General features: G+C 44.7%; 1 protein-coding gene and 1 long non-coding RNA gene across 31 annotated transcripts; both read left to right on the top strand.

The window, feature by feature from the left end:
• Positions 1 to 4518: 4518 nt before the first annotated feature.
• LOC110516312 (phospholysine phosphohistidine inorganic pyrophosphate phosphatase) lies at positions 4519 to 25018 on the top strand. 30 transcript variants are annotated; one of them, XR_016493820.1, is made up of 9 exons: positions 4550 to 4731; positions 7896 to 8083; positions 8432 to 8585; positions 10784 to 10847; positions 13861 to 13953; positions 14270 to 14361; positions 23615 to 24447; positions 24483 to 24545; positions 24624 to 25018. XR_016493820.1 is itself a non-coding variant. In XM_090228914.1 (7 exons), exons 1-7 carry the CDS (start codon positions 4550 to 4552, stop codon positions 23709 to 23711), a joined length of 870 nt encoding a protein of 289 aa, XP_090085040.1. In that variant the 5' UTR covers positions 4519 to 4549; the 3' UTR covers positions 23712 to 25018. The 30 variants fall into 30 exon arrangements, 5 of the variants coding, with proteins under 5 accessions (XP_090085040.1, XP_090085044.1, XP_090085041.1 ...); XR_016493818.1 differs by adding an exon at positions 24561 to 24574 and having other exon boundaries at positions 23615 to 24496; XR_016493819.1 differs by having other exon boundaries at positions 23615 to 24496; positions 24532 to 24545.
• On the top strand, positions 4738 to 7266 carry LOC149970057 (uncharacterized). Its single transcript, XR_016493825.1, has 2 exons — positions 4738 to 6897; positions 7052 to 7266. It is a non-coding gene; the product is annotated as an uncharacterized LOC149970057 (long non-coding RNA).
• Positions 25019 to 27885: the final 2867 nt, after the last annotated feature.

Genomic DNA, 27885 nt, shown 5'->3' with positions numbered 1-27885 from the left:
GTAGTAGACCTCACAGTGAAATGCTGAATACAACAGGTGTAGTAGACCTTACAGTGAAATGCTGAATACAACAGGTGTAGTAGACCTCACAGTGAAATGCTGAATACAACAGGTGTAGTAGACCTCACAGTGAAATGCTGAATACAACAGGTGTAGTAGACCTTACAGTGAAATGTTGAATACAACAGGTGTAGTAGACCTTACAGTGAAATGCTGAATACAACAGGTGTAGTAGACCTTACAGTGAAATGCTGAATACAACAGGTGTAGTAGACCTCACAGTGAAATGCTGAATACTACAGGTGTAGTAGACCTCACAGTGAAATGCTGAATACAACAGGTGTAGTAGACCTGACAGTGAAATGCTGAATACAACAGGTGTAGTAGACCTTACAGTGAAATGCTGAATACAACAGGTGTAGTAGACCTTACAGTGAAATGCTGAATACAACAGGTGTAGTAGACCTCACAGTGAAATGCTGAATACTACAGGTGTAGTAGACCTCACAGTGAAATGCTGAATACAACAGGTGTAGTAGACCTGACAGTGAAATGCTGAATACAACAGGTGTAGTAGACCTTACAGTGAAATGCTGAATACAACAGGTGTAGTAGACCTTACAGTGAAATGCTGAATACAACAGGTGTAGTAGACCTTACAGTGAAATGCTGAATACAACAGGTGTAGTAGACCTTACAGTGAAATGCTGAATACAACAGGTGTAGTAGACCTCACAGTGAAATGCTGAATACAACAGGTGTAGTAGACCTTACCGTGAAATGCTGAATACAACAGGTGTAGTAGACCTTACAGTGAAATGCTCACTTACAATCCCTTAACCAACAATGCAGGTCAAGAAATAGAGTTAAGAAAATATTTACTAAATAAACTAAAGTAAAAAATAGAATAAAACGTTACACAATAAAATAACAATAATGAGGCTACATACAGGGGGTACCGGTACAGAGTCAATGTGGAGGCTATATACAGGGGGTACCGGTACAGAGTCAATGTGGAGGATATATACAGGGGGTACCAGTACAGAGTCATTGTGGAGGCTATATACAGGGGGTACCGGTACAGAGTCAATGTGGAGGCTATATACAGGGGGTACCGGTACAGAGTCAATGTGGAGGCTATATACAGGGGGTACCGGTACAGAGTCATTGTGGAGGCTATATACAGGGGGTACCGGTACAGAGTCAATGTGGAGGCTACATACAGGGGGTACCGGTACAGAGTCATTGTGGAGGCTATATACAGGGGGTACCGGTACAGAGTCAATGTGGAGGCTACATACAGGGGGTACCGGTACAGAGTCAATGTGGAGGCTATATACAGGGGGTACCGGTACAGAGTCAATGTGGAGGCTATATACAGGGGGTACCGGTACAGAGTCAATGTGGAGGCTATATACAGGGGGTACCGGTACAGAGTCAATGTGGAGGATATATACAGGGGGTACCGGTACAGAGTCAATGTGGAGGCTATATACAGGGGGTACCGGTACAGAGTCAATGTGGAGGATATATACAGGGGGTACCGGTACAGAGTCAATGTGGAGGCTATATACAGGGGTACCGGTACAGAGTCAATGTGGAGGCTATATACAGGGGGTACCGGTACAGAGTCAATGTGGAGGCTATATACAGGGGGTACCGGTACAGAGTCAATGTGGAGGCTATATACAGGGGGTACCGGTACAGAGTCAATGTGGAGGCTATATACAGGGGGTACCGGTACAGAGTCAATGTGGAGACTATATACAGGGGGTACCGGTACAGAGTCATTGTGGAGGCTATATACAGGGGGTACCGGTACAGAGTCAATGTGGAGGCTATATACAGGGGGTACCGGTACAGAGTCAAGGTGGAGCTATATACAGGGGGTACCGGTACAGAGTCAATGTGGAGGCTATATACAGGGGGAACCGGTACAGAGTCAATGTGGAGGCTATATACAGGGGGTACCGGTACAGAGTCAATGTGGAGGCTATATACAGGGTATTACGGTACAGAGTCAATGTGGAGGCTATATACAGGGGGTACCGGTACAGAGTCAATGTGGAGGCTATATACAGGGGGTACCGGTACAGAGGCAATGTGGAGGCTATATACAGGGGTACCGGTACAGAGTCAATGTGGAGACTATATACAGGGGGTACCGGTACAGAGTCAATGTGGAGACTATATACAGGGGGTACCGGTACAGAGTCAATGTGGAGGCTATATACAGGGGGTACCGGTACAGAGTCAATGTGGAGGCTATATACAGGGGTTACTGGTACAGAGTCAATGTGGAGGCTATATACAGGGGGTACCGGTACTGAGTCAATGTGGATGCTATATACAGGGGGTACCGGTACAGAGTCAATGTGGAGGCTATATACAGGGGGTACCGGTACAGAGTCAATGTGGAGGCTATATACAGGGGGTACCGGTACAGAGTCAATGTGGAGGCTATATACAGGGGGTACCGGTACAGAGTCAATGTGGAGGCTATATACAGGGGGTACCGGTACAGAGTCAATGTGGAGGATATATACAGGGGGTACCGGTACAGAGTCAATGTGGAGGCTATATACAGGGGGTACCGGTACAGAGTCAATGTGGAGGATATATACAGGGGGTACCGGTACAGAGTCAATGTGGAGGCTATATACAGGGGTACCGGTACAGAGTCAATGTGGAGGCTATATACAGGGGGTACCGGTACAGAGTCAATGTGGAGGCTATATACAGGGGGTACCGGTACAGAGTCAATGTGGAGGCTATATACAGGGGGTACCGGTACAGAGTCAATGTGGAGGCTATATACAGGGGGTACCGGTACAGAGTCAATGTGGAGACTATATACAGGGGGTACCGGTACAGAGTCATTGTGGAGGCTATATACAGGGGGTACCGGTACAGAGTCAATGTGGAGGCTATATACAGGGGGTACCGGTACAGAGTCAAGGTGGAGCTATATACAGGGGGTACCGGTACAGAGTCAATGTGGAGGCTATATACAGGGGGAACCGGTACAGAGTCAATGTGGAGGCTATATACAGGGGGTACCGGTACAGAGTCAATGTGGAGGCTATATACAGGGTATTACGGTACAGAGTCAATGTGGAGGCTATATACAGGGGGTACCGGTACAGAGTCAATGTGGAGGCTATATACAGGGGGTACCGGTACAGAGGCAATGTGGAGGCTATATACAGGGGTACCGGTACAGAGTCAATGTGGAGACTATATACAGGGGGTACCGGTACAGAGTCAATGTGGAGACTATATACAGGGGGTACCGGTACAGAGTCAATGTGGAGGCTATATACAGGGGGTACCGGTACAGAGTCAATGTGGAGGCTATATACAGGGGTTACTGGTACAGAGTCAATGTGGAGGCTATATACAGGGGGTACCGGTACTGAGTCAATGTGGATGCTATATACAGGGGGTACCGGTACAGAGTCAATGTGGAGGCTATATACAGGGGGTACCGGTACAGAGTCAATGTGGAGGCTATATACAGGGGGTACCGGTACAGAGTCAATGGGGAGGCTATATACAGGGGGTACCGGTACAGAGTCAATGTGGAGGCTATATACAGGGGGTACCGGTACAGAGTCAATGTGGAGCTATATACAGGGGGTACCGGTACAGAGTCAATGTGGAGCTATATACAGGGGGTACTGGTACAGAGTCAATGTGGAGGCTATATACAGGGGGTACCGGTACAGAGTCAATGTGGAGGCTATATACAGGGGGTACCGGTACAGAGTCAATGTGGAGCTATATACAGGGGGTACCGGTACAGAGTCAATGTGAAAAACAAAGGTGAGGGGGTCAAAGTTGGGGGGGTTCAAAGCTAGTGGGGGGTTAAAGTTGGGGGGGGGTCAAAGGTGGGGGGGTCAAAGTTGGGGGGGTCAAAGGTGGGGGGGTCAAAGTTGGGGAGGGGTCAAAGCTGGGGGGGGGTCAAAGTTGGGGAGGGGTCAAAGTTGGGGGGGTGGGGGGGTCAATATAAATACTCCAGGTAGAGAACATTCTGGAGCAATTGGAGTGACATGGTTGGAGAAAGTGGACCTTTGGCTTTTGGCTGATCCAGTTGTGGTTTCAGGCTGGGTGAGAAAGGAGTTGGGGGCAGTTGAATCAGTGAAGGTGGGTGAGAAAGGAGTTGGGGGCAGTTGAATCAGTGAAGGTGGGTGAGAAAGGAGTTGGGGGCAGTTGAATCAGTGAAGGCAACGCTTTAGTGTCACGGCTATTGAAGGATGAGGACCAAGGTGCAGCGTGGTGAGTGTACATTTAACTATGTAGTGGAATGAGGTAGTGGGGTTTAATGAGTGGTGGTGTCCTCCCAGGCCGTTGGCATGGTGCAGGAACAGATAGGATCAAGGTAGTGGAATTGGGTAGTGGGGTTTTAATGAGTGTAGGTGATGTTGTCTAGGGCGCTATTTTAATTTCTCAGAGGAACAGGAATAATGATGAGAATTTAATGTAGGTAGGCTGTGACTGGCCTCCCACTCCAGTACAGTAGGTGGCGGTGTACGCAGCTAAACGTTGGATGCGATCCAGAAGAAGAAGAATCAGCTCTTTTTACTGTCACTTTTTCGTCATGGCAGCTACCAGCTGGGAAGATTCCGTCAAAAGTCTGAAAGGTGTGATTTTAGACATGTGCGGCGTGTTATATGATGCTGGAGAAGACGGCGGCACACCAATTCCAGGCTCCGTAGAAGCGGTGAAAAGGTGAGGAGGTTAGTTAGGTAAGCTACTAGGTAGACGTCGAGCTATGCCCAGTGGCATTCAGAGGACGGACACTGTTTCGGGACAGTGGGTCCGGGTGGAAACATATTATTAGCGAGACTCCTTCAGATAGAAATTTTGCATGTTCTAAATATGCAAATAATAATAATTTATTACCGGGGCAAATCTATTACCGATCGGCAGCCAGCAGTGAAGCGGCCGTGTGGTTGTTCTGGTTTGAGATTGAACTCATCGGTTCCTAGTCAACTCTCGTGTTTTCACTCCTTTTCGGTATGGTCGACACCTGTTGGAAAGATTACATTCATAGTCTTTAGACGTGTGGCGTTTTATATGACTGTCTCCATAGGTAGAAGCAGTGAGCAAAGTGAGGTTTTACACATCAGCAACGATGGTACTACAACGATTTAGCCTTTAGATTCGTTCATATTGAAATGTAGTAGCAGAACGCACATGATATACCGTAGAAACAGGAATCTCTATTACAGCTCCACAACAGCTATATGACACTTCATTTACACGTCTTAAGTTCGGTTCTGAATGTTGTTTAACTATGGAATGGGTTAGTCTCAGGTGAGTCTGTTTTTTTAGCGGGGTCAGTCTGCTGTCTAACCTAATGTCAAACGAAACTGATAAGGGGGTGTGGTGGCAAGATTGCTTCAGAGCTGTCACTCACTGATGCACTTGAATACATTATTTCTACAATCCCAGTAACATACAAAAATAAATGTAATGTGTAAACGTGCAGATCAGTTGAATGTCCTTTCGGGACGAGACATGCAGAGGTTCATTGTATCCTAATGATTGGGTTTGTTTCTATTTCTCTTCTGGGGTTGTTTAGGACATGTGGTTTCACTAGGTAGGACATGGTAGGACATGGTAGGACATGTTTAGGACATGTGGTTTCACTAGGTAGGACATGGTAGGACATGGTAGGACATGTAGGACTAGGTAGGACATGGTAGGACATGTGGTTTCACTGTATCTGTTCTGCAGTCTAACCAAGGTTATAATATCAACCTCCTATTAGTAATGTATCTGTTCTGTAGTCTAACCAAGGTTATAATGTCAACCTCCTATTAGTAATGTATCTGTTCTGTAGTCTAACCAAGGTTATAATATCAACCTCCTATTAGTAATGTATCTGTTCTGTAGTCTAACCAAGGTTATAATATCAACCCTATTAGTAATGTATCTGTTCTGTAGTCTAACCAAGGTTATAATATCAACCTCCTATTAGTAATGTATCTGTTCTGTAGTCTAACCAAGGTTATAATATCAACCCTATTAGTAATGTATCTGTTCTGTAGTCTAACCAAGGTTATAATATCAACCCTATTAGTAATGTATCTGTTCTGTAGTCTAACCAAGGTTATAATATCAACCCTATTAGTAATGTATCTGTTCTGTAGTCTAACCAAGGTTATAATATCAACCCTATTAGTAATGTATCTGTTCTGCAGTCTAACCAAGGTTATAATATCAACCCTATTAGTAATGTATCTGTTCTGTAGTCTAACCAAGGTTATAATATCAACCTCCTATTAGTAATGTATCTGTTCTGTAGTCTAACCAAGGTTATAATATCAACCCTATTAGTAATGTATCTGTTCTGTAGTCTAACCAAGGTTATAATATCAACCCTATTAGTAATGTATCTGTTCTGTAGTCTAACCAAGGTTATAATATCAACCTCCTATTAGTAATGTATCTGTTCTGTAGTCTAACCAAGGTTATAATATCAACCTCCTATTAGTAATGTATCTGTTCTGTAGTCTAACCAAGGTTATAATGTCAACCCTATTAGTAATGTATCTGTTCTGTAGTCTAACCAAGGTTATAATGTCAACCTCCTATTAGTAATGTATCTGTTCTGTAGTCTAACCAAGGTTATAATATCAACCTCCTATTAGTAATGTATCTGTTCTGTAGTCTAACCAAGGTTATAATATCAACCTCCTATTAGTAATGTATCTGTTCTGTAGTCTAACCAAGGTTATAATATCAACCCTATTAGTAATGTATCTGTTCTGAGTCTAACCAAGGTTATAATGTCAACCTCCTATTAGTAATGTATCTGTTCTGTAGTCTAACCAAGGTTATAATATCAACCTCCTATTAGTAATGTATCTGTTCTGTAGTCTAACCAAGGTTATAATATCAACCCTATTAGTAATGTATCTGTTCTGTAGTCTAACCAAGGTTATAAAATCAACCCTATTAGTAATGTATCTGTTCTGTAGTCTAACCAAGGTTATAATGTCAACCTCCTATTAGTAATGTATCTGTTCTGAGTCTAACCAAGGTTATAATATCAACCTCCTATTAGAACAGAAAACTCACCTGGACTTACTACCAGCGGGTACATGGAGAAATAGTATCCTTGATTTAAAACGGAAGAACTACAACCCCATGGTAATCAAACCTCTTCCCCTGGATAACTTTGCATAGCGCATATAAGGAAGTGTTTGGTCAATGAGGTTATCAAAATGTCTTGATTTAAATCCCATAACGCAAAAACATAATAATAATGAATGTACACTCGACTTGTCTTTTCATACACTTCCTGACTACATTGAGGAACACTTCCTGACTACATTGAGGGACATTTCCTGACTACGTTGAGGGACATTTCCTGACTACGTTGAGGGACACTTCCTGACTACATTGAGGAACACTACATTGAGGAACACTCCCTGACTACATTGAGGAACACTCCCTGACTACATTGAGGAACACTCCCTGACTACATTGAGGGACACTCCCTGACTACATTGAGGGACACTCCCTGACTACATTGAGGAACACTCCCTGACTACATTGAGGAACACTTCCTGACTACATTGAGGAACACTTCCTGACTACATTGAGGAACACTTCCTGACTACATTGAGGAACACTTCCTGACTACATTGAGGGACACTCCCTGACTACATTGAGGAACACTCCCTGACTACATTGAGGAACACTTCCTGACTACATTGAGGTACACTTCCTGACTATGACTTGAGATTTGCGGTCGTCTCACCTAGCTAATTTATGATGAATACACTTTACTGTAGATCGCTCTGGATAACAACATCTGCCCAAATGACTCGAATGTTAAATGTTAAAAATGGATTATGTCCAAAAAAGCTTTCTCCATGCAGGCTAAAGGCCTCGGACCTGCAGGTGCGTTTCTGTACCAACGAGACCCAGGCCACACGGGAGGTGTTTGTAGCCAAGCTGCAGAGGATGGGCTTTGATATCTGTGTGTCTGAGGTGTTCTCTCCAGCCCCGGCTGCCGTGGCTGTCCTGAAGGAGAGGGGGTTACGACCCCACTTGCTGGTCTATGATGGTATTGATTAATCATGTTAATAATGATATATATTTTTTTAATCTAACTTTTTATTTAACTAGGCAAGACAGTTTTAAGAACAAATTCTTATTTACAATGACGGGCCAAAACCAGTCCCTTTTCCTCTGGATAAATCACTGAGAGATCCTAAATAAGTTGCTGATCTGACATGGAAATGCTCAATGTCTGTGTTTTTATGTCTGTTCTCCCTTTAATGTAAACCAGAGCACCCAAGACAATTTTCCATTCTGTGTTACTTAATGGACAATAGAGTTTTTTTATTTATTTAAATGTGTCTATTTCTATACAAAGTGATCATGTATACCGTGTTTGTTTGGTTCGTTGCAGGTGTTGTCCCTGAGTTTGACAGTGTTGAAAAGGCCAACCCAAACTGTGTTGTCATAGGAGACGCAGCAGAGAAGTTCTCCTACCAGAACCTCAACGATGCCTTCAGAGTTCTCATAGGGCTGGAGAAACCAGTACTGTTCTCTCTGGGCAGAGGGTAGGTGTGATCTCACTCACTCACTCACTCACTCACTCACTTTTTTCTTGGATAATAATGTTATTATCGTGTAGTAACAACCCAGTAATAAAGGCCTGATTTATTCAGAAGGATATTCCTTCAGCTCTACTTTAACCCTGAGGTCCACTGTGTGATCTTTACAGGAAGTGACCTACAGCTCTACTTTAACCCTGAGGTCCACTGTGTGATCTTTACAGGAAGTTACCTACAGCTCTACTTTAACCCTGAGGTCCACTGTGTGATCTTTATAGGAAGTGACCTACAGCTCTACTTTAACCCTGAGGTCCACTGTGTGATCTTTACAGGAAGTTACCTCTACTTTAACCCTGAGGTCCACTGTGTGATCTTTACAGGAAGTGACCTACAGCTCTACTTTAACCCTGAGGTCCACTGTGTGATCTTTACAGGAAGTTACCTACAGCTCTACTTTAACCCTGAGGTCCACTGTGTGATCTTTATAGGAAGTGACCTACAGCTCTACTTTAACCCTGAGGTCCACTGTGTGATCTTTACAGGAAGTTACCTCTACTTTAACCCTGAGGTCCACTGTGTGATCTTTATAGGAAGTTACCTACAGCTCTACTTTAACCCTGAGGTCCACTGTGTGATCTTTACAGGAAGTGACCTACAGCTCTACTTTAACCCTGAGGTCCACTGTGTGATCTTTATAGGAAGTGACCTACAGCTCTACTTTAACCCTGAGGTCCACTGTGTGATCTTTACAGGAAGTTACCTCTACTTTAACCCTGAGGTCCACTGTGTGATCTTTATAGGAAGTTACCTACAGCTCTACTTTAACCCTGAGGTCCACTGTGTGATCTTTACAGGAAGTGACCTACAGCTCTACTTTAACCCTGAGGTCCACTGTGTGATCTTTATAGGAAGTGACCTCTACTTTAACCCTGAGGTCCACTGTGTGATCTTTATAGGAAGTGACCTACAGCTCTACTTTAACCCTGAGGTCCACTGTGTGATCTTTACAGGAAGTGACCTACAGCTCTACTTTAACCCTGAGGTCCACTGTGTGATCTTTACAGGAAGTTACCTCTACTTTAACCCTGAGGTCCACTGTGTGATCTTTATAGGAAGTTACCTCTACTTTAACCCTGAGGTCCACTGTGTGATCTTTATAGGAAGTTACCTACAGCTCTACTGTAACCCTGAGGTCCACTGTGTGATCTTTATAGGAAGTGACCTACAGCTCTACTTTAACCCTGAGGTCCACTGTGTGATCTTTATAGGAAGTGACCTACAGCTCTACTTTAACCCTGAGGTCCACTGTGTGATCTTTACAGGAAGTTACCTCTACTTTAACCCTGAGGTCCACTGTGTGATCTTTATAGGAAGTTACCTACAGCTCTACTTTAACCCTGAGGTCCACTGTGTGATCTTTACAGGAAGTGACCTACAGCTCTACTTTAACCCTGAGGTCCACTGTGTGATCTTTATAGGAAGTGACCTACAGCTCTACTTTAACCCTGAGGTCCACTGTGTGATCTTTACAGGAAGTTACCTCTACTTTAACCCTGAGGTCCACTGTGTGATCTTTATAGGAAGTTACCTACAGCTCTACTTTAACCCTGAGGTCCACTGTGTGATCTTTACAGGAAGTGACCTACAGCTCTACTTTAACCCTGAGGTCCACTGTGTGATCTTTATAGGAAGTGACCTCTACTTTAACCCTGAGGTCCACTGTGTGATCTTTATAGGAAGTGACCTACAGCTCTACTTTAACCCTGAGGTCCACTGTGTGATCTTTATAGGAAGTGACCTCTACTTTAACCCTGAGGTCCACTGTGTGATCTTTATAGGAAGTGACCTACAGCTCCACTTTAACCCTGAGGTCCATTGTGTGATCTTTATAGGAAGTGACCTCTACTTTAACCCTGAGGTCCACTGTGTGATCTTTATAGGAAGTTACCTACAGCTCTACTTTAACCCTGAGGTCCACTGTGTGATCTTTATAGGAAGTGACCTACAGCTCTACTTTAACCCTGAGGTCCACTGTGTGATCTTTACAGGAAGTGACCTACAGCTCTACTTTAACCCTGAGGTCCACTGTGTGATCTTTATAGGAAGTGACCTCTACTTTAACCCTGAGGTCCACTGTGTGATCTTTACAGGAAGTGACCTACAGCTCTACTTTAACCCTGAGGTCCACTGTGTGATCTTTACAGGAAGTACTACAAAGAGGATGAAGGCCTGAACCTGGATGTTGGGGTTTACATGAAGGCATTGGAGGTGGGTGATATTACGCTACACACACAGTGGGTGAGTTTAAAAAATATATATATTTTATTTTTTGCATTTTACAATTATTAACATTCAAAATAAAAATGAAAAGATATTAGAAAACAATATGACAAAGTGACAGTAACAGATGAGCGTATAAAATAAATATTTATATATTTAAAAAAGTCAAACTCACCTACTTTTAAAAACATTTTATTTGTTTAAGTCAAAGCACGTTGATATCTCCCCCAGACCTTTGTGGGAACTCAGTCATCTCTGTTTCAACGGTCGTCGTTGTTTCTCTCCATCAGTATGCCTGTGATGTAGAAGCTGAGGGGTCGTTGTGTTTCTCTCCATCAGTATGCCTGTGATGTAGAAGCTGAGGTCGTCGTTGTTTCTCTCCATCAGTATGCCTGTGATGTAGAAGCTGAGGTCGTTGTGTTTCTCTCCATCAGTATGCCTGTGATGTAGAAGCTGAGGTCGTCGTTGTTTCTCTCCATCAGTATGCCTGTGATGTAGAAGCTGAGGTCGTCGTTGTTTCTCTCCATCAGTATGCCTGTGATGTAGAAGCTGAGGTCGTTGTTTCTCTCCATCAGTATGCCTGTGATGTAGAAGCTGAGGGGTCGTTGTGTTTCTCTCCATCAGTATGCCTGTGATGTAGAAGCTGAGGTCGTTGTGTTTCTCTCCATCAGTATGCCTGTGATGTAGAAGCTGAGGGGTCATTGTGTTTCTCTCCATCAGTATGCCTGTGATGTAGAAGCTGAGGGGTCGTTGTGTTTCTCTCCATCAGTATGCCTGTGATGTAGAAGCTGAGGTCGTTGTGTTTCTCTCCATCAGTTTGCCTGTGATGTAGAAGCTGAGGGGTCGTTGTGTTTCTCTCCATCAGTATGCCTGTGATGTAGAAGCTGAGGTCGTTGTGTTTCTCTCCATCAGTATGCCTGTGATGTAGAAGCTGAGGTCGTTGTTTCTCTCCATCAGTATGCCTGTGATGTAGAAGCTGAGGTCGTTGTGTTTCTCTCCATCAGTATGCCTGTGATGTAGAAGCTGAGGGGTCGTTGTGTTTCTCTCCATCAGTATGCCTGTGATGTAGAAGCTGAGGGGTCGTTGTGTTTCTCTCCATCAGTTTGCCTGTGATGTAGAAGCTGAGGTCGTTGTGTTTCTCTCCATCAGTATGCCTGTGATGTAGAAGCTGAGGTCGTTGTTTCTCTCCATCAGTATGCCTGTGATGTAGAAGCTGAGGTCGTCGTTGTTTCTCTCCATCAGTATGCCTGTGATGTAGAAGCTGAGGTCGTTGTGTTTCTCTCCATCAGTATGCCTGTGATGTAGAAGCTGAGGTCGTCGTTGTTTCTCTCCATCAGTATGCCTGTGATGTAGAAGCTGAGGGGTCGTTGTGTTTCTCTCCATCAGTATGCCTGTGATGTAGAAGCTGAGGGGTCGTTGTGTTTCTCTCCATCAGTATGCCTGTGATGTAGAAGCTGAGGTCGTTGTGTTTCTCTCCATCAGTATGCCTGTGATGTAGAAGCTGAGGGGTCGTTGTGTTTCTCTCCATCAGTATGCCTGTGACGTAGAAGCTGAGGGGTCGTTGTGTTTCTCTCCATCAGTATGCCTGTGATGTAGAAGCTGAGGTCGTTGTGTTTCTCTCCATCAGTATGCCTGGGATGTAGAAGCTGAGGTCGTTGTTTCTCTCCATCAGTATGCCTGTGATGTAGAAGCTGAGGTCGTTGTGTTTCTCTCCATCAGTATGCCTGTGATGTAGAAGCTGAGGTCGTTGTGTTTCTCTCCATCAGTATGCCTGTGATGAAGAAGCTGAGGTCGTTGTGTTTCTCTCCATCAGTATGCCTGTGATGTAGAAGCTGAGGTCGTCGTTGTTTCTCTCCATCAGTATGCCTGGGATGTAGAAGCTGAGGTCGTTGTGTTTCTCTCCATCAGTATGCCTGTGATGTAGAAGCTGAGGTCGTTGTGTTTCTCTCCATCAGTATGCCTGTGATGTAGAAGCTGAGGTCGTCGTTGTTTCTCTCCATCAGTATGCCTGTGATGTAGAAGCTGAGGTCGTTGTGTTTCTCTCCATCAGTATGCCTGTGATGTAGAAGCTGAGGTCGTCGTTGTTTCTCTCCATCAGTATGCCTGTGATGTAGAAGCTGAGGTCGTTGTGTTTCTCTCCATCAGTATGCCTGTGATGTAGAAGCTGAGGTCGTCGTTGTTTCTCTCCATCAGTATGCCTGTGATGTAGAAGCTGAGGTCGTCGTTGTTTCTCTCCATCAGTATGCCTGTGATGTAGAAGCTGAGGTCGTTGTGTTTCTCTCCATCAGTATGCCTGTGATGTAGAAGCTGAGGTCGTTGTGTTTCTCTCCATCAGTATGCCTGTGATGTAGAAGCTGAGGTCGTTGTGTTTCTCTCCATCAGTATGCCTGTGATGTAGAAGCTGAGGTCGTTGTGTTTCTCTCCATCAGTATGCCTGTGATGTAGAAGCTGAGGTCGTCGTTGTTTCTCTCCATCAGTATGCCTGTGATGTAGAAGCTGAGGGGTCGTTGTGTTTCTCTCCATCTGTATGCCTGTGATGTAGAAGCTGAGGTCGTTGTGTTTCTCTCCATCAGTATGCCTGTGATGTAGAAGCTGAGGTCGTCGTTGTTTCTCTCCATCAGTATGCCTGTGATGTAGAAGCTGAGGGGTCGTTGTGTTTCTCTCCATCAGTATGCCTGTGATGTAGAAGCTGAGGTCGTCGTTGTTTCTCTCCATCAGTATGCCTGTGATGTAGAAGCTGAGGTCGTCGTTGTTTCTCTCCATCAGTATGCCTGTGATGTAGAAGCTGAGGTGGTTGTGTTTCTCTCCATCTGTATGCCTGTGATGTAGAAGCTGAGGTCGTTGTGTTTCTCTCCATCAGTATGCCTGTGATGTAGATTCTGAGGTCGTTGTGTTTCTCTCCATCAGTATGCCTGTGATGTAGAAGCTGAGGTCGTTGTGTTTCTCTCCATCAGTATGCCTGTGATGTAGAAGCTGAGGTCGTTGTGTTTCTCTCCATCAGTATGCCTGTGATGTAGAAGCTGAGGTCATCGGGAAGCCAGACCCCATGTTCTTTCAGAAAGTTCTAGATGACATGGGGGTTCAGTCACACCAGGTAGGTTTAAAAACTAAATCCAGCACACACATTCAGTTAAAAAGGATTCTGAGCAATCCTCCTGCTCTCTTTCTGTCTCTCTCATTTCTCTCTCCTTTCTGTCTCTCTCATTTCTCTCTCCTTTCTGTCTCTCTCATTTCTCTCTCCTTTCTGTCTCTCTCATTTCTCTCTCCTTTCTGTCTCTCTCATTTCTCTCTCCTTTCTGTCTCTCTCATTTCTCTCTCCTTTCTGTCTCTCTCATTTCTCTCTCCTTTCTGTCTCTCTCATTTCTCTCTCCTTTCTCTCTCTCTCTCTCCTTTCTCTCTCCTCCTGTCAGACTCTGATGATTGGTGACGATCTGGTGAATGATGTGGGCGGGGCCCAACACTGTGGAATGAAGGGGGTCCAAGTGAGGACAGGAAAATACAGGTAGGTGTTTGTTTATGTATGTTGACGTCCGTATGTTTGGCTTCACATCGTTGAAATGAACGCAGGCAGAAACCAACTGTCCCATCAACGACCACAAGGGGGCGGTCCTACACAACATCTCAATCTAAGGACTAAAAACACTATTTTCGATGGAGAGTCCCGATTGAGAACTTCTTGGTCCAAAGGCTTACTCTGTCTGTGAAACTGACCATTTAAAGATTTGTTTATTTCATTAAGAATATGCTGAAAATATCTTCATGTTATCCAAATGTGTAAATGCAGCTCTGCCCCAATCCCATCCATACTCTCTGTATTAGTCTGTAGTCTGACTAGTGAAGACATCAACACTATGAAATAACACGTATGGAAGAGTGCAAAGCTGTCATCGAGGCAAAGGTTGGCTACTTTCAAGAATATAACATTTATTTTGATTTGTTTAACACTTTTTTTGGCTCCTACATGATTCCATATGTGTTATTTCATAGTTGTGATGTCTTCACTGTTATTCTACAATGTAGAAAATAGTAAAAATAAAGAAAAACCCTTGAGTGGGTGTGTCCAGACTTTTCACTGGTACTGTACAACACAGGACCCCAGGACAGTCAGCCACACAACACAGGACCCCGGGGCAGTCAGCCACACAACACAGGACCCCGGGGCAGTCAGCCACACAACACAGGACCCCAGGACAGTCAGCCACACAACACAGGACCCCGGGGCAGTCAGCCACACAACACAGGACCCCGGGGCAGTCAGCCACACAACACAGGACCCCAGGACAGTCAGCCACACAACACAGGACCCCAGGACAGTCAGCCACACAACACAGGACCCCAGGACAGTCAGCCACACAACACAGGACCCCGGGGCAGTCAGCCACACAACACAGGACCCCGGGACAGTCAGCCACACAACACAGGACCCCGGGACAGTCAGCCACACTACACAGGACCCCGGGACAGTCAGCCACACTACACAGGACCCCGGGACAGTCAGCCACACAACACAGGACAGTCAGCCACACAACACAGGACCCCAGGACAGTCAGCCACACAACACAGGACAGTCAGCCACACAACACAGGACAGTCAGCCACACAACACAGGACCCCAGGACAGTCAGCCACACAACATAGGACCCCGGGACAGTCAGCCACACAACACAGGACAGTCAGCCACACAACACAGGACCCCAGGACAGTCAGCCACACAACACAGGACAGTCAGCCACACAACACAGGACAGTCAGCCACACAACACAGGACCCCAGGACAGTCAGCCACACAACATAGGACCCCGGGACAGTCAGCCACACAACACGAGACACTATAATGTACTTGTCCTCTTGCTCAGTTGTGCACCGGGGCCGCCCACTCCTCTTTCTATTCTGGTTAGAGCCAGTTTGTGCTGTTCTGTGAAGGGAGTAGGACACAGCGTTGTACGAGATCTTCAGTTTCTTGGCAATTTCTCACATGGAATAGCCTTCATTTCTCAGAACAAGAAGATACTGACGAGTTTCAGAAGAAAGGTATTTGCTTCTGGCCATTTTTGAGCCTGTAATCGAACCCACAAATGCTGATGCTCCAGATACTCAACTAGTCTAAAGAAGGCCAGTTGTATTGCTTCTTTAATCAGTACAACAGTTTTCAGATGTGCTAATATAATTGCAAAAGGGTTTTCTAATGATCAATTAGCCTTTTAAAATGATAAACTTGGATTAGCTAACACAACGTGCCATTGGAACACAGGAGTGATGGTTGCTGATAATGGGCCTCTGTACGTCTATGTAGATATTCCATTAACAATCAGCCGTTTCCAGCTACATTAGTCATTTACAACATGAACAATGTCTACACTGTATTTCTGATCAATTTGATGTTATTTTAATGGACAGAAAAAAAGCTTTTCTTTAAAAAACAAGGACTTTTCTAAATGACCCCAAACTTTTAAACGGTAGTGTATATACAGTGCCTTGCGAAAGTATTCGGCCCCCTTGAACTTTGCGACCTTTTGCCACATTTCAGGCTTCAAACATAAAGATATAAAACTGTATTTTTTTGTGAAGAATCAACAACAAGTGGGACACAATCATGAAGTGGAACGACATTTATTGGATATTTCAAACTTTTTTAACATATCAAAAACTGAAAAATTGGGCGTGCAAAATTATTCAGCCGCCTTAAGTTAATACTTTGTAGCGCCACCTTTTGCTGCGATTACAGCTGTAAATCGCTTGGGGTATGTCTCTATCAGTTTTGCACATCGAGAGACTGACATTTTTTCCCATTCCTCCTTGCAAAACAGCTCGAGCTAAGTGAGGTTGGATGGAGAGCATTTGTGAACAGCAGTTTTCAGTTCTTTCTACAGATTCTCGATTGGATTCAGGTCTGGACTTTGACTTGGCCATTCTAACACCTGGATATGTTTATTTTTGAACCATTCCATTGTAGATTTTGCTTTATGTTTTGGATCATTGTCTTGTTGGAAGACAAATCTCCGTCCCAGTCTCAGGTCTTTTGCAGACTCCATCAGGTTTTCTTCCAGAATGGTCCTGTATTTGGCTCCATCCATCTTCCCATCAATTTTAACCATCTTCCCTGTCCCTGCTGAAGAAAAGCAGGCCCAAACCATGATGCTGCCACCACCATGTTTGACAGTGGGGATGGTGTGTTCAGGGTGATGAGCTGTGTTGCTTTTACGCCAAACATAACGTTTTGCATTGTTGCCAAAAAGTTTAATTTTGGTTTCATCTGACCAGAGCACCTTCTTCCACATGTTTGGTGTGTCTCCCAGGTGGCTAGTGGCAAACATTAAACGACACTTTTTATGGATATCTTTAAGAAATGGCTTTCTTCTTGCCACTCTTCCATAAAGGCCAGATTTGTGCAATATACGACTGATTGTTGTCCTATGGACAGAGTCTCCCACCTCAGCTGTAGATCTCTGCAGTTCATCCAGAGTGATCATGGGCCTCTTGGCTGCATCTCTGATCAGTCTTCTCCTTGGATGAGCTGAAAGTTTAGAGGGACGACCAGGTCTTGGTAGATTTGCAGTGGTCTGATACTCCTTCCATTTCAATATTATCGCTTGCACAGTGCTCCTTGGGATGTTTAAAGCTTGGGAAATCTTTTTGTATCCAAATCCGGCTTTAAACTTCTTCACAACAGTATCTCGGACCTGCCTGGTGTGTTCCTTGTTCTTCATGATGCTCTCTGCGCTTTTAACGGACCTCTGAGACTATCACAGTGCAGGTGCATTTATACGGAGACTTGATTACACACTGGTGGATTGTATTTATCATCATTAGTCATTTAGGTCAACATTGGATCATTCAGAGATCCTCACTGAACTTCTGGAGAGAGTTTGCTGCACTGAAAGTAAAGGGGCTGAATAATTTTGCACGCCCAATTTTTCAGTTTTTGATTTGTTAAAAAAGTTTGAAATATCCAATAAATGTTGTTCCACTTAATGATTGTGTCCCACTTGTTGTTGATTCTTCACAAAAAAATACAGTTTTATATCTTTATGTTTGAAGCCTGAAATGTGGCAAAAGTTCAAGGGGGCCGAATACTTTCGCAAGGCACTGTATATATATACACACACACACACACACACGGTGACAAATTGGCACTGATCTGAGCCAAAGGGGGCCGTGTGTGTGTGTGTGTGTGTGTCATGTAACTGATGTGCAGATGGCTCGTTCAGCCTCACACAAACACTATCTGCTACTTTCACATTGTGAGTGTGAGACGTGAGATTTAGCCTTGTTTAACCTCGTTTAGCCTTGCATGACCCCGTAAACTCTGTGGAGAGCCATAAACCACAGCGAGATGTGGGAAAACACAGCTGGCTGTCTCCAAGGTTACGGTCCAAATGGAACCCTGTTACCTTTCGTAGTTCAAAAGTAGTAGTGCACTATGTAGGGGATAGGGTGTCATTTGGGACTAGACCAAGGCAATCAGGCGCTGCTCTGTCAATGCTCTGTCTCAGGCCTCCTGTGTAGTTCCCACCAGGCCTTCCAATATGTCTGCTTATAACACCTACAATCTGTTAACCAGACCTTCCAATATGGCTGCTATAACATCCTAAATCTGTTAACCAGACCTTCCAATATGGCTGCTGTAACATCCTAAATCTGTTAACTAGACCTTCCAATATGGCTGCTATAACACCTAAAATCTGTTAACCAGACCTTCCAATATGGCTGCTATAACATCCTAAATCTGTTAACCAGACCTTCCAATATTGGTTCTATAACCTCCTAAATCTGTTACCAGACCTTCCAATATGGCTGCTATAACATCCTAAATCTGTTAACCAGACCTTCCAATATGGCTGCTATAACCTCCTAAATCTGTTAACCAGACCTTCCAATATGGCTGCTATAACATCCTAAATCTGTTAACCAGACCTTCCAATATGGCTGCTATAACCTCCTAAATCTGTTAACCAGACCTTCCAATATGGCTGCTATAACATCCTAAATCTGTTAACCAGACCTTCCAATATGGCTGCTATAACATCCTAAATCTGTTAACCAGACCTTCCAATATGGCTGCTATAACATCCTAAATCTGTTAACCAGACCTTCCAATATGGCTGCTATAACATCCTAAATCTGTTTACCAGACCTTCCAATATGGCTGCTATAACATCCTAAATCTGTTAACCAGACCTTCCAATATGGCTGCTATAACATCCTAAATCTGTTACCCAGACCTTCCAATATGGCTGCTATAACATCCTAAATCTGTTTACCAGACCTTCCAATATGGCTGCCTGCTTCACATGCCTGTATTGTACCCTACTGAGGGAGAACACGGAGGAAGATGAAAGGCACTTATTGATATCTCCAGCCAGATGTGATAGTAATGACCCTGTTTATGACCTTCTCCTCGTCCTCCTTTGGGGTTATGGAATCGTGATACCAAAGCCGATTAGGAAATAAAGGCCATGTTTATGGTCATAAGATTATAAATGGAATAAAAAAATATGCTTTTTTTGTTGTCTTTCTCCCGGTGATGATAAATGCTTGCTTGTTGTCGGAGAACATTTTATTGTGGGGATGGAATGTTTGGTAGCTAAGTGTAAACCCCCCCCCCCCACCCCCCTTAACAGATACACGGACCCATCCTCATAGTAGAGATGGAGGTTCTTGCAACCAATTCTTCATTTGACGTGTGTGTGTGTGTTCAGCTCAGTGTGGCTCTAGGCTTTAGGTACCCCCTGTATATAGCCTCCACATTGACTCTGTACCGTAATACCCTGTATATAGCCTCCACATTGACTCTGTACCGTAATACCCTGTATATAGCCTCCACATTGACTCTGTACCGTAATACCCTGTATATAGCCTCCACATTGACTCTGTACCGTAATACCCTGTATATAGCTTCCACATTGACTCTGTACTGGTACCCCCTGTATATAGCCTCCACATTGACTCTGTACCGGTACCCCCAGTATATAGCCTCCACATTGACTCTGTACCGTAATACCCTGTATATAGCCTCCACATTGACTCTGTACCGGTACCCCCAGTATATAGCCTCCACATTGACTCTGTACCGTAATACCCTGTATATAGCCTCCACATTGACTCGGTACCGTAATACCCTGTATATAGCCTCCACATTGACTCTGTACCGGTACCCCCAGTATATAGCCTCCACATTGACTCTGTACCGTAATACCCTGTATATAGCCTCCACATTGACTCTGTACCGGTACCCCCAGTATATAGCCTCCACATTGACTCGGTACCGTAATACCCTGTATATAGCCTCCACATTGACTCTGTACCGGTACCCCCTGTATATAGCCTCCACATTGACTCGGTACCGTAATACCCTGTATATAGCCTCCACATTGACTCTGTACCGGTACTCCCTGTATATAGCCTCCACATTGACTCTGTACCGGTACTCCCTGTATATAGCCTCCACATTGACTCTGTACCGGTACCCCCTGTATATAGCCTCCACATTGACTCTGTACCGGTACCCCCTGTATATAGCCTCCACATTGACTCTGTACCGTAATACCCTTTATATAGCCTCCACATTGACTCTGTACCAGTACCCCCTGTATATAGCCTCCACATTGACTCTGTACCGGTACCCCCTGTATATAGCCTCCACATTGACTCTGTACCGGTACCCCCTGTATATAGCCTCCACATTGACTCTGTACCGGTACCCCCTGTATATAGCCTCCACATTGACTCTGTACCGTAATACCCTGTATATAGCCTCCACATTGACTCTGTACCGTAATACCCTGTATATAGCTTCCACATTGACTCTGTACTGGTACCCCCTGTATATAGCCTCCACATTGACTCTGTACCGGTACCCCCAGTATATAGCCTCCACATTGACTCTGTACCGTAATACCCTGTATATAGCCTCCACATTGACTCTGTACCGGTACCCCCAGTATATAGCCTCCACATTGACTCTGTACCGTAATACCCTGTATATAGCCTCCACATTGACTCGGTACCGTAATACCCTGTATATAGCCTCCACATTGACTCTGTACCGGTACCCCCAGTATATAGCCTCCACATTGACTCTGTACCGTAATACCCTGTATATAGCCTCCACATTGACTCTGTACCGGTACCCCCAGTATATAGCCTCCACATTGACTCGGTACCGTAATACCCTGTATATAGCCTCCACATTGACTCTGTACCGGTACCCCCTGTATATAGCCTCCACATTGACTCGGTACCGTAATACCCTGTATATAGCCTCCACATTGACTCTGTACCGGTACTCCCTGTATATAGCCTCCACATTGACTCTGTACCGGTACCCCCAGTATATAGCCTCCACATTGACTCTGTACCGTAATACCCTGTATATAGCCTCCACATTGACTCTGTACCAGTACCCCCTGTATATAGCCTCCACATTGACTCTGTACCGGTACCCCCTGTATATAGCCTCCACATTGACTCTGTACCGGTACCCCCTGTATATAGCCTCCACATTGACTCTGTACCGGTACCCCCTGTATATAGCCTCCACATTGACTCTGTACCGGTACCCCCTGTATATAGCCTCCACATTGACTCTGTACCGGTACCCCCTGTATATAGCCTCCACATTGACTCTGTACCGGTACCCCCTGTATATAGCCTCCACATTGACTCTGTACCGGTACCCCCTGTATATAGCCTCCACATTGACTCTGTACCGGTACCCCCTGTATATAGCCTCCACATTGACTCTGTACCGGTACCCCCTGTATATAGCCTCCACATTGACTCTGTACCGGTACCCCCTGTATATAGCCTCCACATTGACTCTGTACCGGTACCCCCTGTATATAGCCTCCACATTGACTCTGTACCGGTACCCCCTGTATATAGCCTCCACATTGACTCTGTACCGGTACCCCCTGTATATAGCCTCCACATTGACTCTGTACCGGTACCCCCTGTATATAGCCTCCACATTGACTCTGTACCGGTACCCCCTGTATATAGCCTCCACATTGACTCTGTACCGTAATACCCTGTATATAGCCTCCACATTGACTCTGTACCGTAATACCCTGTATATAGCCTCCACATTGACTCTGTACCGGTACCCCCTGTATATAACCTCCACACTGACTCTGTACCGTAATACCCTGTATATAGCCTCCACATTGACTCTGTACCGTAATACCCTGTATATAGCCTCCACATTGACTCTGTACCGTAATACCCTGTATATAGCCTCCACACTCCACACATAACTATTGTTATTTTACTGCGGATCTTTAATTATTTGTTACTTTTATTTTTTTACTTAATACATTTTTCTTCTTAACTTCTTAAAGCATTGTTGGTTAAGGGCCTGTACAGTAAGCTGTTTCACTGTGAGGTCTACTACACCTGTTGGTTAAGGGCTTGTACAGTAAGCTGTTTCACTGTGAGGTCTACACCTGTTGGTTAAGGGCTTGTACAGTAAGCTGTTTCACTGAGGTCTACACCTGTTGGTTAAGGGCTTGTACAGTAAGCTGTTTCACTGTGAGGTCTACACCTGTTGGTTAAGGGCTTGTACAGTAAGCTGTTTCACTGTGAGGTCTACACCTGTTGGTTAAGGGCTTGTACAGTAAGCTGTTTCACTGTGAGGTCTACACCTGTTGGTTAAGGGCTTGTACAGTAAGCTGTTTCACTGTGAGGTCTACACCTGTTGGTTAAGGGCTTGTACAGTAAGCTGTTTCACTGTGAGGTCTACACCTGTTGGTTAAGGGCTTGTACAGTAAGCTGTTTCACTGTGAGGTCTACACCTGTTGGTTAAGGGCTTGTACAGTAAGCTGTTTCACTGTGAGGTCTACACCTGTTGGTTAAGGGCTTGTACAGTAAGCTGTTTCACTGTGAGGTCTACACCTGTTGGTTAAGGGCTTGTACAGTAAGCTGTTTCACTGTGAGGTCTACACCTGTTGGTTAAGGGCTTGTACAGTAAGCTGTTTCACTGTGAGGTCTACACCTGTTGGTTAAGGGCTTGTACAGTGAGCTGTTTCACTGTGAGGTCTACACCTGTTGGTTAAGGGCTTGTATAGTAAGCTGTTTCACTGTGAGGTCTACACCTGTTGGTTAAGGGCTTGTACAGTAAGCTGTTTCACTGTGAGGTCTACACCTGTTGGTTAAGGGCTTGTACAGTAAGCTGTTTCACTGTGAGGTCTACACCTGTTGGTTAAGGGCTTGTACAGTAAGCTGTTTCACTGTGAGGTCTACACCTGTTGGTTAAGGGCTTGTACAGTAAGCTGTTTCACTGTGAGGTCTACACCTGTTGGTTAAGGGCTTGTATAGTAAGCTGTTTCACTGTGAGGTCTACACCTGTGGGTTAAGTGTTGTACAGTAAGCTGTTTCACTGTGAGGTCTACACCTGTTGGTTAAGGGCTTGTATAGTAAGCTGTTTCACTGAGAGGTCTACACCTGTTGGTTAAGGGCTTGTATAGTAAGCTGTTTCACTGTGAGGTCTACACCTGTTGGTTAAGGGCTTGTACAGTAAGCTGTTTCACTGTGAGGTCTACACCTGTTGTATTCTGCGCATGTGACAAATAAAATGTGATTTGTTGACAGACAGTTAACACAAGGCATGTATGGCCTCCTCAATATTCAATGCTGCACACCACTGCATTCAGCCTCTTTCTCTCTATCTCTGTCTGTCTGTCTGTCTGTCTCTCTGTATGTCTCTCTTTGTCTGTCTGTCTCTCTCTCTCTCTCTCTCTCTGTCTCTCTCTCTCTGTAGGCCCAGTGATGAGAAGCACCCCACAGTAACAGCTGATGGCTATGTGGACAACCTTGCGGAGGCTGTGGAAACCATCCTGAAGCTCCGGGGCCAGTGAGGAGAGGACCAGAAAGAACCACCTTCACCACCACAATACACCACACACACACAGTGATTACTCTAGTACGATCTGACAACAGGGAGAAACCCACTAACATAGAGAGCCATGGAGAGATAGAGCCATGTTGGAGACAAGATGGAGGAACACAGTATTGGAGGAGATAGAGCCATGTTGGAGCCAAGATGGAGGAGATATAACTTAATAACCTCATGGTCAGAGGGCAGCTAGTTAGGTAAGTTAATAACCTCTTGGTCAGGGGGCAGCTAGTTAGGTAAGTTAATAACCTCATGGTCAGAGGGCAGCTAGTTAGGTAAGTTAATAACCTCATGGTCAGAGGGCAGCTAGTTAGGTAAGTTAATAACCTCATGGTCAGAGGGTAACTAGTTAGGTAAGTTAATAACCTCATGGTCAGAGGGTAACTAGTTAGGTAAGTTAATAACCTCATGGTCAGAGGGTAACTAGTTAGGTAAGTTAATAACCTCATGGTCAGAGGGCAGCTAGTTAGGTAAGTTAATAACCTCATGGTCAGAGGGCAACTAGTTAGGTAAGTTAATAACCTCATGGTCAGAGGCAGCTAGTTAGGTAAGTTAATAACCTCATGTTTACCTGAAGGTGCCTAAAGCCAGTAGCCTCTTTACACACTGAGGATGGACTGGGTCTAGTGGACTGGATGGAGATGGACTGGGTCTAGTGGACTGGATGGAGATGGACTGGGTCTAGTGGACTGGGTCTAGTATTGGGCTGTGTCCATGTGATAGTACTGTGGAGATGGACTGGGTCTAGTAGTGGGCTGTGTCCATGTGATAGTACTGTGGAGATGGACTGGGTCTAGTGGACTGGATGGAGATGGACTGGGTCTAGTGGACTGGGTCTAGTAGTGGGCTGTGTCCATGTGATAGTACTGTGGAGATGGACTGGGTCTAGTAGTGGGCTGTGTCCATGTGATAGTACTGTGGAGATGGACTGGGTCTAGTGGACTGGATGGACTGGGTCTAGTGGACTGGATGGAGATGGACTGGATCTAGTGGACTGGGTCTAGTAGTGGGCTGTGTCCATGTGATAGTACTGTGGAGATGGACTGGGTCTAGTATTGGGCTGTGTCCATGTGATAGTACTGTGGAGATGGACTGGGTCTAGTAGTGGGCTGTGTCCATGTGATAGTACTGTGGAGATGGACTGGGTCTAGTAGTGGGCTGTGTCCATGTGATAGTACTGTGGATTTAGCTGACTAAGTTAATGTTTTGGATTAAAAAAAATATATACTTATTTTCCACCATAATTTGCAAATAAATTCATTAAAAATCCTACAATGTGATTTTCTGGATTTTTTTCTTCTAATTTTGTCTGTCATAGTTGAAGTGTACCTATGATGAAAATTACAGGCCTCTCATCTTTTTAAGTGGGAGAACTTGCACAATTGGTGGCTGACTAAATACCTTTTTGCCCCACTGTATCACTCCAGTGTTAATCTGCTAAATTGTAATTACTTTGCTACTATGGCCTATTTATTGTCTACCTCCTCACGCCATTTGCACACACTGTATGTAGACTTTCTTTCTTCTATTGTGTTATTGACTGTATGTTTGTTTACTCCATGTGTAACTCTGTTGTTGTTGTTTGTGTCGCACTGCTTTGCTTTATCTTGGCCAGGTCTCAGTTGTAAATGAGAACTTGTTCTCAACTATCCTACCTGGTTAAATAAAGGTGTTCTCAACTATCCTACCTGGTTAAATAAAGGTGTTCTCAACTGGCCTACCTGGTTAAATAAAGGTGTTCTCAACTGGCCTACCTGGTTAAATAAAGGTGTTCTCAACTAGCCTACCTGGTTAAATAAAGGTGTTCTCAACTAGCCTACCTGGTTAAATAAAGGTGTTCTCAACTAGCCTACCTGGTTAAATACAATTGTAAAAATAAAAACTCCCAAGAGATGTGGAGAACATTGTCTTTTCTTTAGTCATTTTGTTCTGCCACATCTTGGTTCATTGTCATCATAGACTGTTTTTAAGGGCTCAAGGCCCTAGTGTGTGTGTGTGTGTGTCCCAACGCACAGCCTTGGCCCTGAGTTGGAGCTGAGTTCATATCCCAACAGTCTTTGTTAGACAACAAGCCATTGGAAGTGGGAGGAGTCTGTAGTTGAGATGATCAACACTGGAAGTGGGAGGAGTCTGTAGTTGAGATGATTGGAAGTGGGAGGAGTCTGTAGTTGAGATGATCAACATTGGAAGTGGGAGGAGTCTGTAGTTGAGATGATCAACATTGGAAGTGGGAGGAGTCTGTAGTTGAGATGATCAACATTGGAAGTGGGAGGAGTCAGTAGTTGAGATGATCAACATTGGAAGTGGGAGGAGTCTGTAGTTGAGATGATCAACATTGGAAGTGGGAGGAGTCTGTAGTTGAGATGATCAACATTGGAAGTGGGAGGAGTCTGTAGTTGAGATGATCAACATTGGAAGTGGGAGGAGTCTGTAGTTGAGATGATCAACATTGGAAGTGGGAGGAGTGTCTTCTCTGCCAGGGGCTGTTGGCATCTGTGCAGACCTCCATCGGTCGGAGGCCTGACCACTTTTGCGGGGCCAAATCCAACTTATGTAACAAGAAGAGCCACAGACAGACAGAGAGCTACCAGGTAGTCCTACGACTCCAACTCGCCCTACTGTCCCGAGTACTTAGTTTACACACAACGTACCACTTCTACTGTGTATGCAGACAAACTGATCCTCATTACACCAACTCACCCTACTGTCCCGAGTACTTAGTTTACACACAACGTACCACTTCTACTGTGTATGCAGACAAACTGATCCTCATTACACCAACTCACCCTACTGTCCCGAGTACTTAGTTTACACACAACGTACCACTTCTACTGTGTATGCAGACAAACTGATCCTCATTACACCAACTCACCCTACTGTCCCGAGTACTTAGTTTACACACAACGTACCACTTCTACTGTGTATGCAGACAAACTGATCCTCATTACACCAACAAGCTCTAGGATCCAAATTCACCATGTGTCTGCCTTTGAAGTTCATAACTCCTCGGACAGTAGTAACGTAACATACAGTAGTAACGTAGAATATAGTGGTAGGGTAGAGAATAGTGGTAGTGTAACATACAGTAGTAGTGTAACATACAGTAGTAGGGTAGCATACAGTAGTAGCATAGCATACAGTAGTAACATAGCATACAGTAGCAGCATACAATAGTAGCGTAGCATACAGTAGTAGGGTAGCATACAGTAGTAGCATAGCATACAGTAGTAACATAGCATACAGTAGCAGCATACAGTAGTAGCGTAGCATACAGTAGTAGCGTAGCATACAGTATTAGCGTAACTTGACCGCCCTCTGACCACTCCTTGCTCGCACACGCTTTTTCAGTTCTGCCCACAAATGTTCTATAGGATTGAGGTCAGGGCTTTGTGATGGCCACTCCAATACCTTGATTTTGTTGTCCTTAAGCCATTTTGTCACAACTTTGGAAGTATGCTTGGGGTCATTGTCCATTTGGAAGACCCATTTGCGACCAAGCTTTAACTTCCTGACCGATGTCTTGAGATGTTGCTTCAATATATTTACATAATTTTCCTGCCTCACGATGCCATCTATTTTGTGAAGTGCACCAGTCCCTCCTGCAGCAAAGCACCCCCACAACATGATGCTGCCACCCCCGTGCTTCACGGTTGGGATGGTGTTCTTCGGTTTGCAAGCCTCCCCCTTTTTCCTCCAAACATAACAATGGTCATTATGGCCAAACAGTTCTATTTTTGTTTCATCAGACCAGACAACATTTCTCCAAAAAGTACGATCTTTGTCCCCATGTGCAGTTACAAACCGTAGTCTGGCTTTTTATGGCGGTTTTGGAGCAGTGGCTTCTTCCTTGCTGAGCGGCCTTTCAGGTTATGTCGATATAGGACTCGTTTTACTGTGGATATAGATACATTTGTACCCGTTTCCTCCAGGAGCAATGCAAAGAGTTATATCCAATGAAAAATATAACATGACATTTCAAAACTCATGAAGTGTTTTCCATCAGGCCTGTGGAACAGGAAGTGCTTAACGAGGAGATACAAGCTTCAAGGTAACACAGCTGGCAGTCGTTTAGGTGGGCCAACCCAACACAGGTGTCCTACAACAGCGGCAGTCTGGGTTTAGTGTGTAGGCAGGCC

This window comes from Oncorhynchus mykiss, unplaced genomic scaffold (assembly GCF_057628025.1).
Source record: "Oncorhynchus mykiss isolate SJ-2025 unplaced genomic scaffold, ASM5762802v1 scaffold103, whole genome shotgun sequence".
Classification (NCBI taxonomy): Eukaryota; Metazoa; Chordata; class Actinopteri; order Salmoniformes; family Salmonidae; genus Oncorhynchus; species Oncorhynchus mykiss.
This window is presented reverse-complemented; position numbering and strand designations above follow the sequence as displayed.

Bases quoted from the DNA above. Each gene is read 5' to 3' on its own strand.
- LOC110516312 (XM_090228914.1), top strand. From the start codon at position 4,550: ATGCGATCCAGAAGAAGAAGAATCAGCTCTTTTTACTGTCACTTTTTC. The intron at 4,732-7,895 runs GTGAGGAGGTTA...TTCTCCATGCAG, and splicing joins TCCGTAGAAGCGGTGAAAAG to GCTAAAGGCCTCGGACCTGC. The intron at 13,954-14,269 runs GTAGGTTTAAAA...TCCTCCTGTCAG, and splicing joins TGGGGGTTCAGTCACACCAG to ACTCTGATGATTGGTGACGA.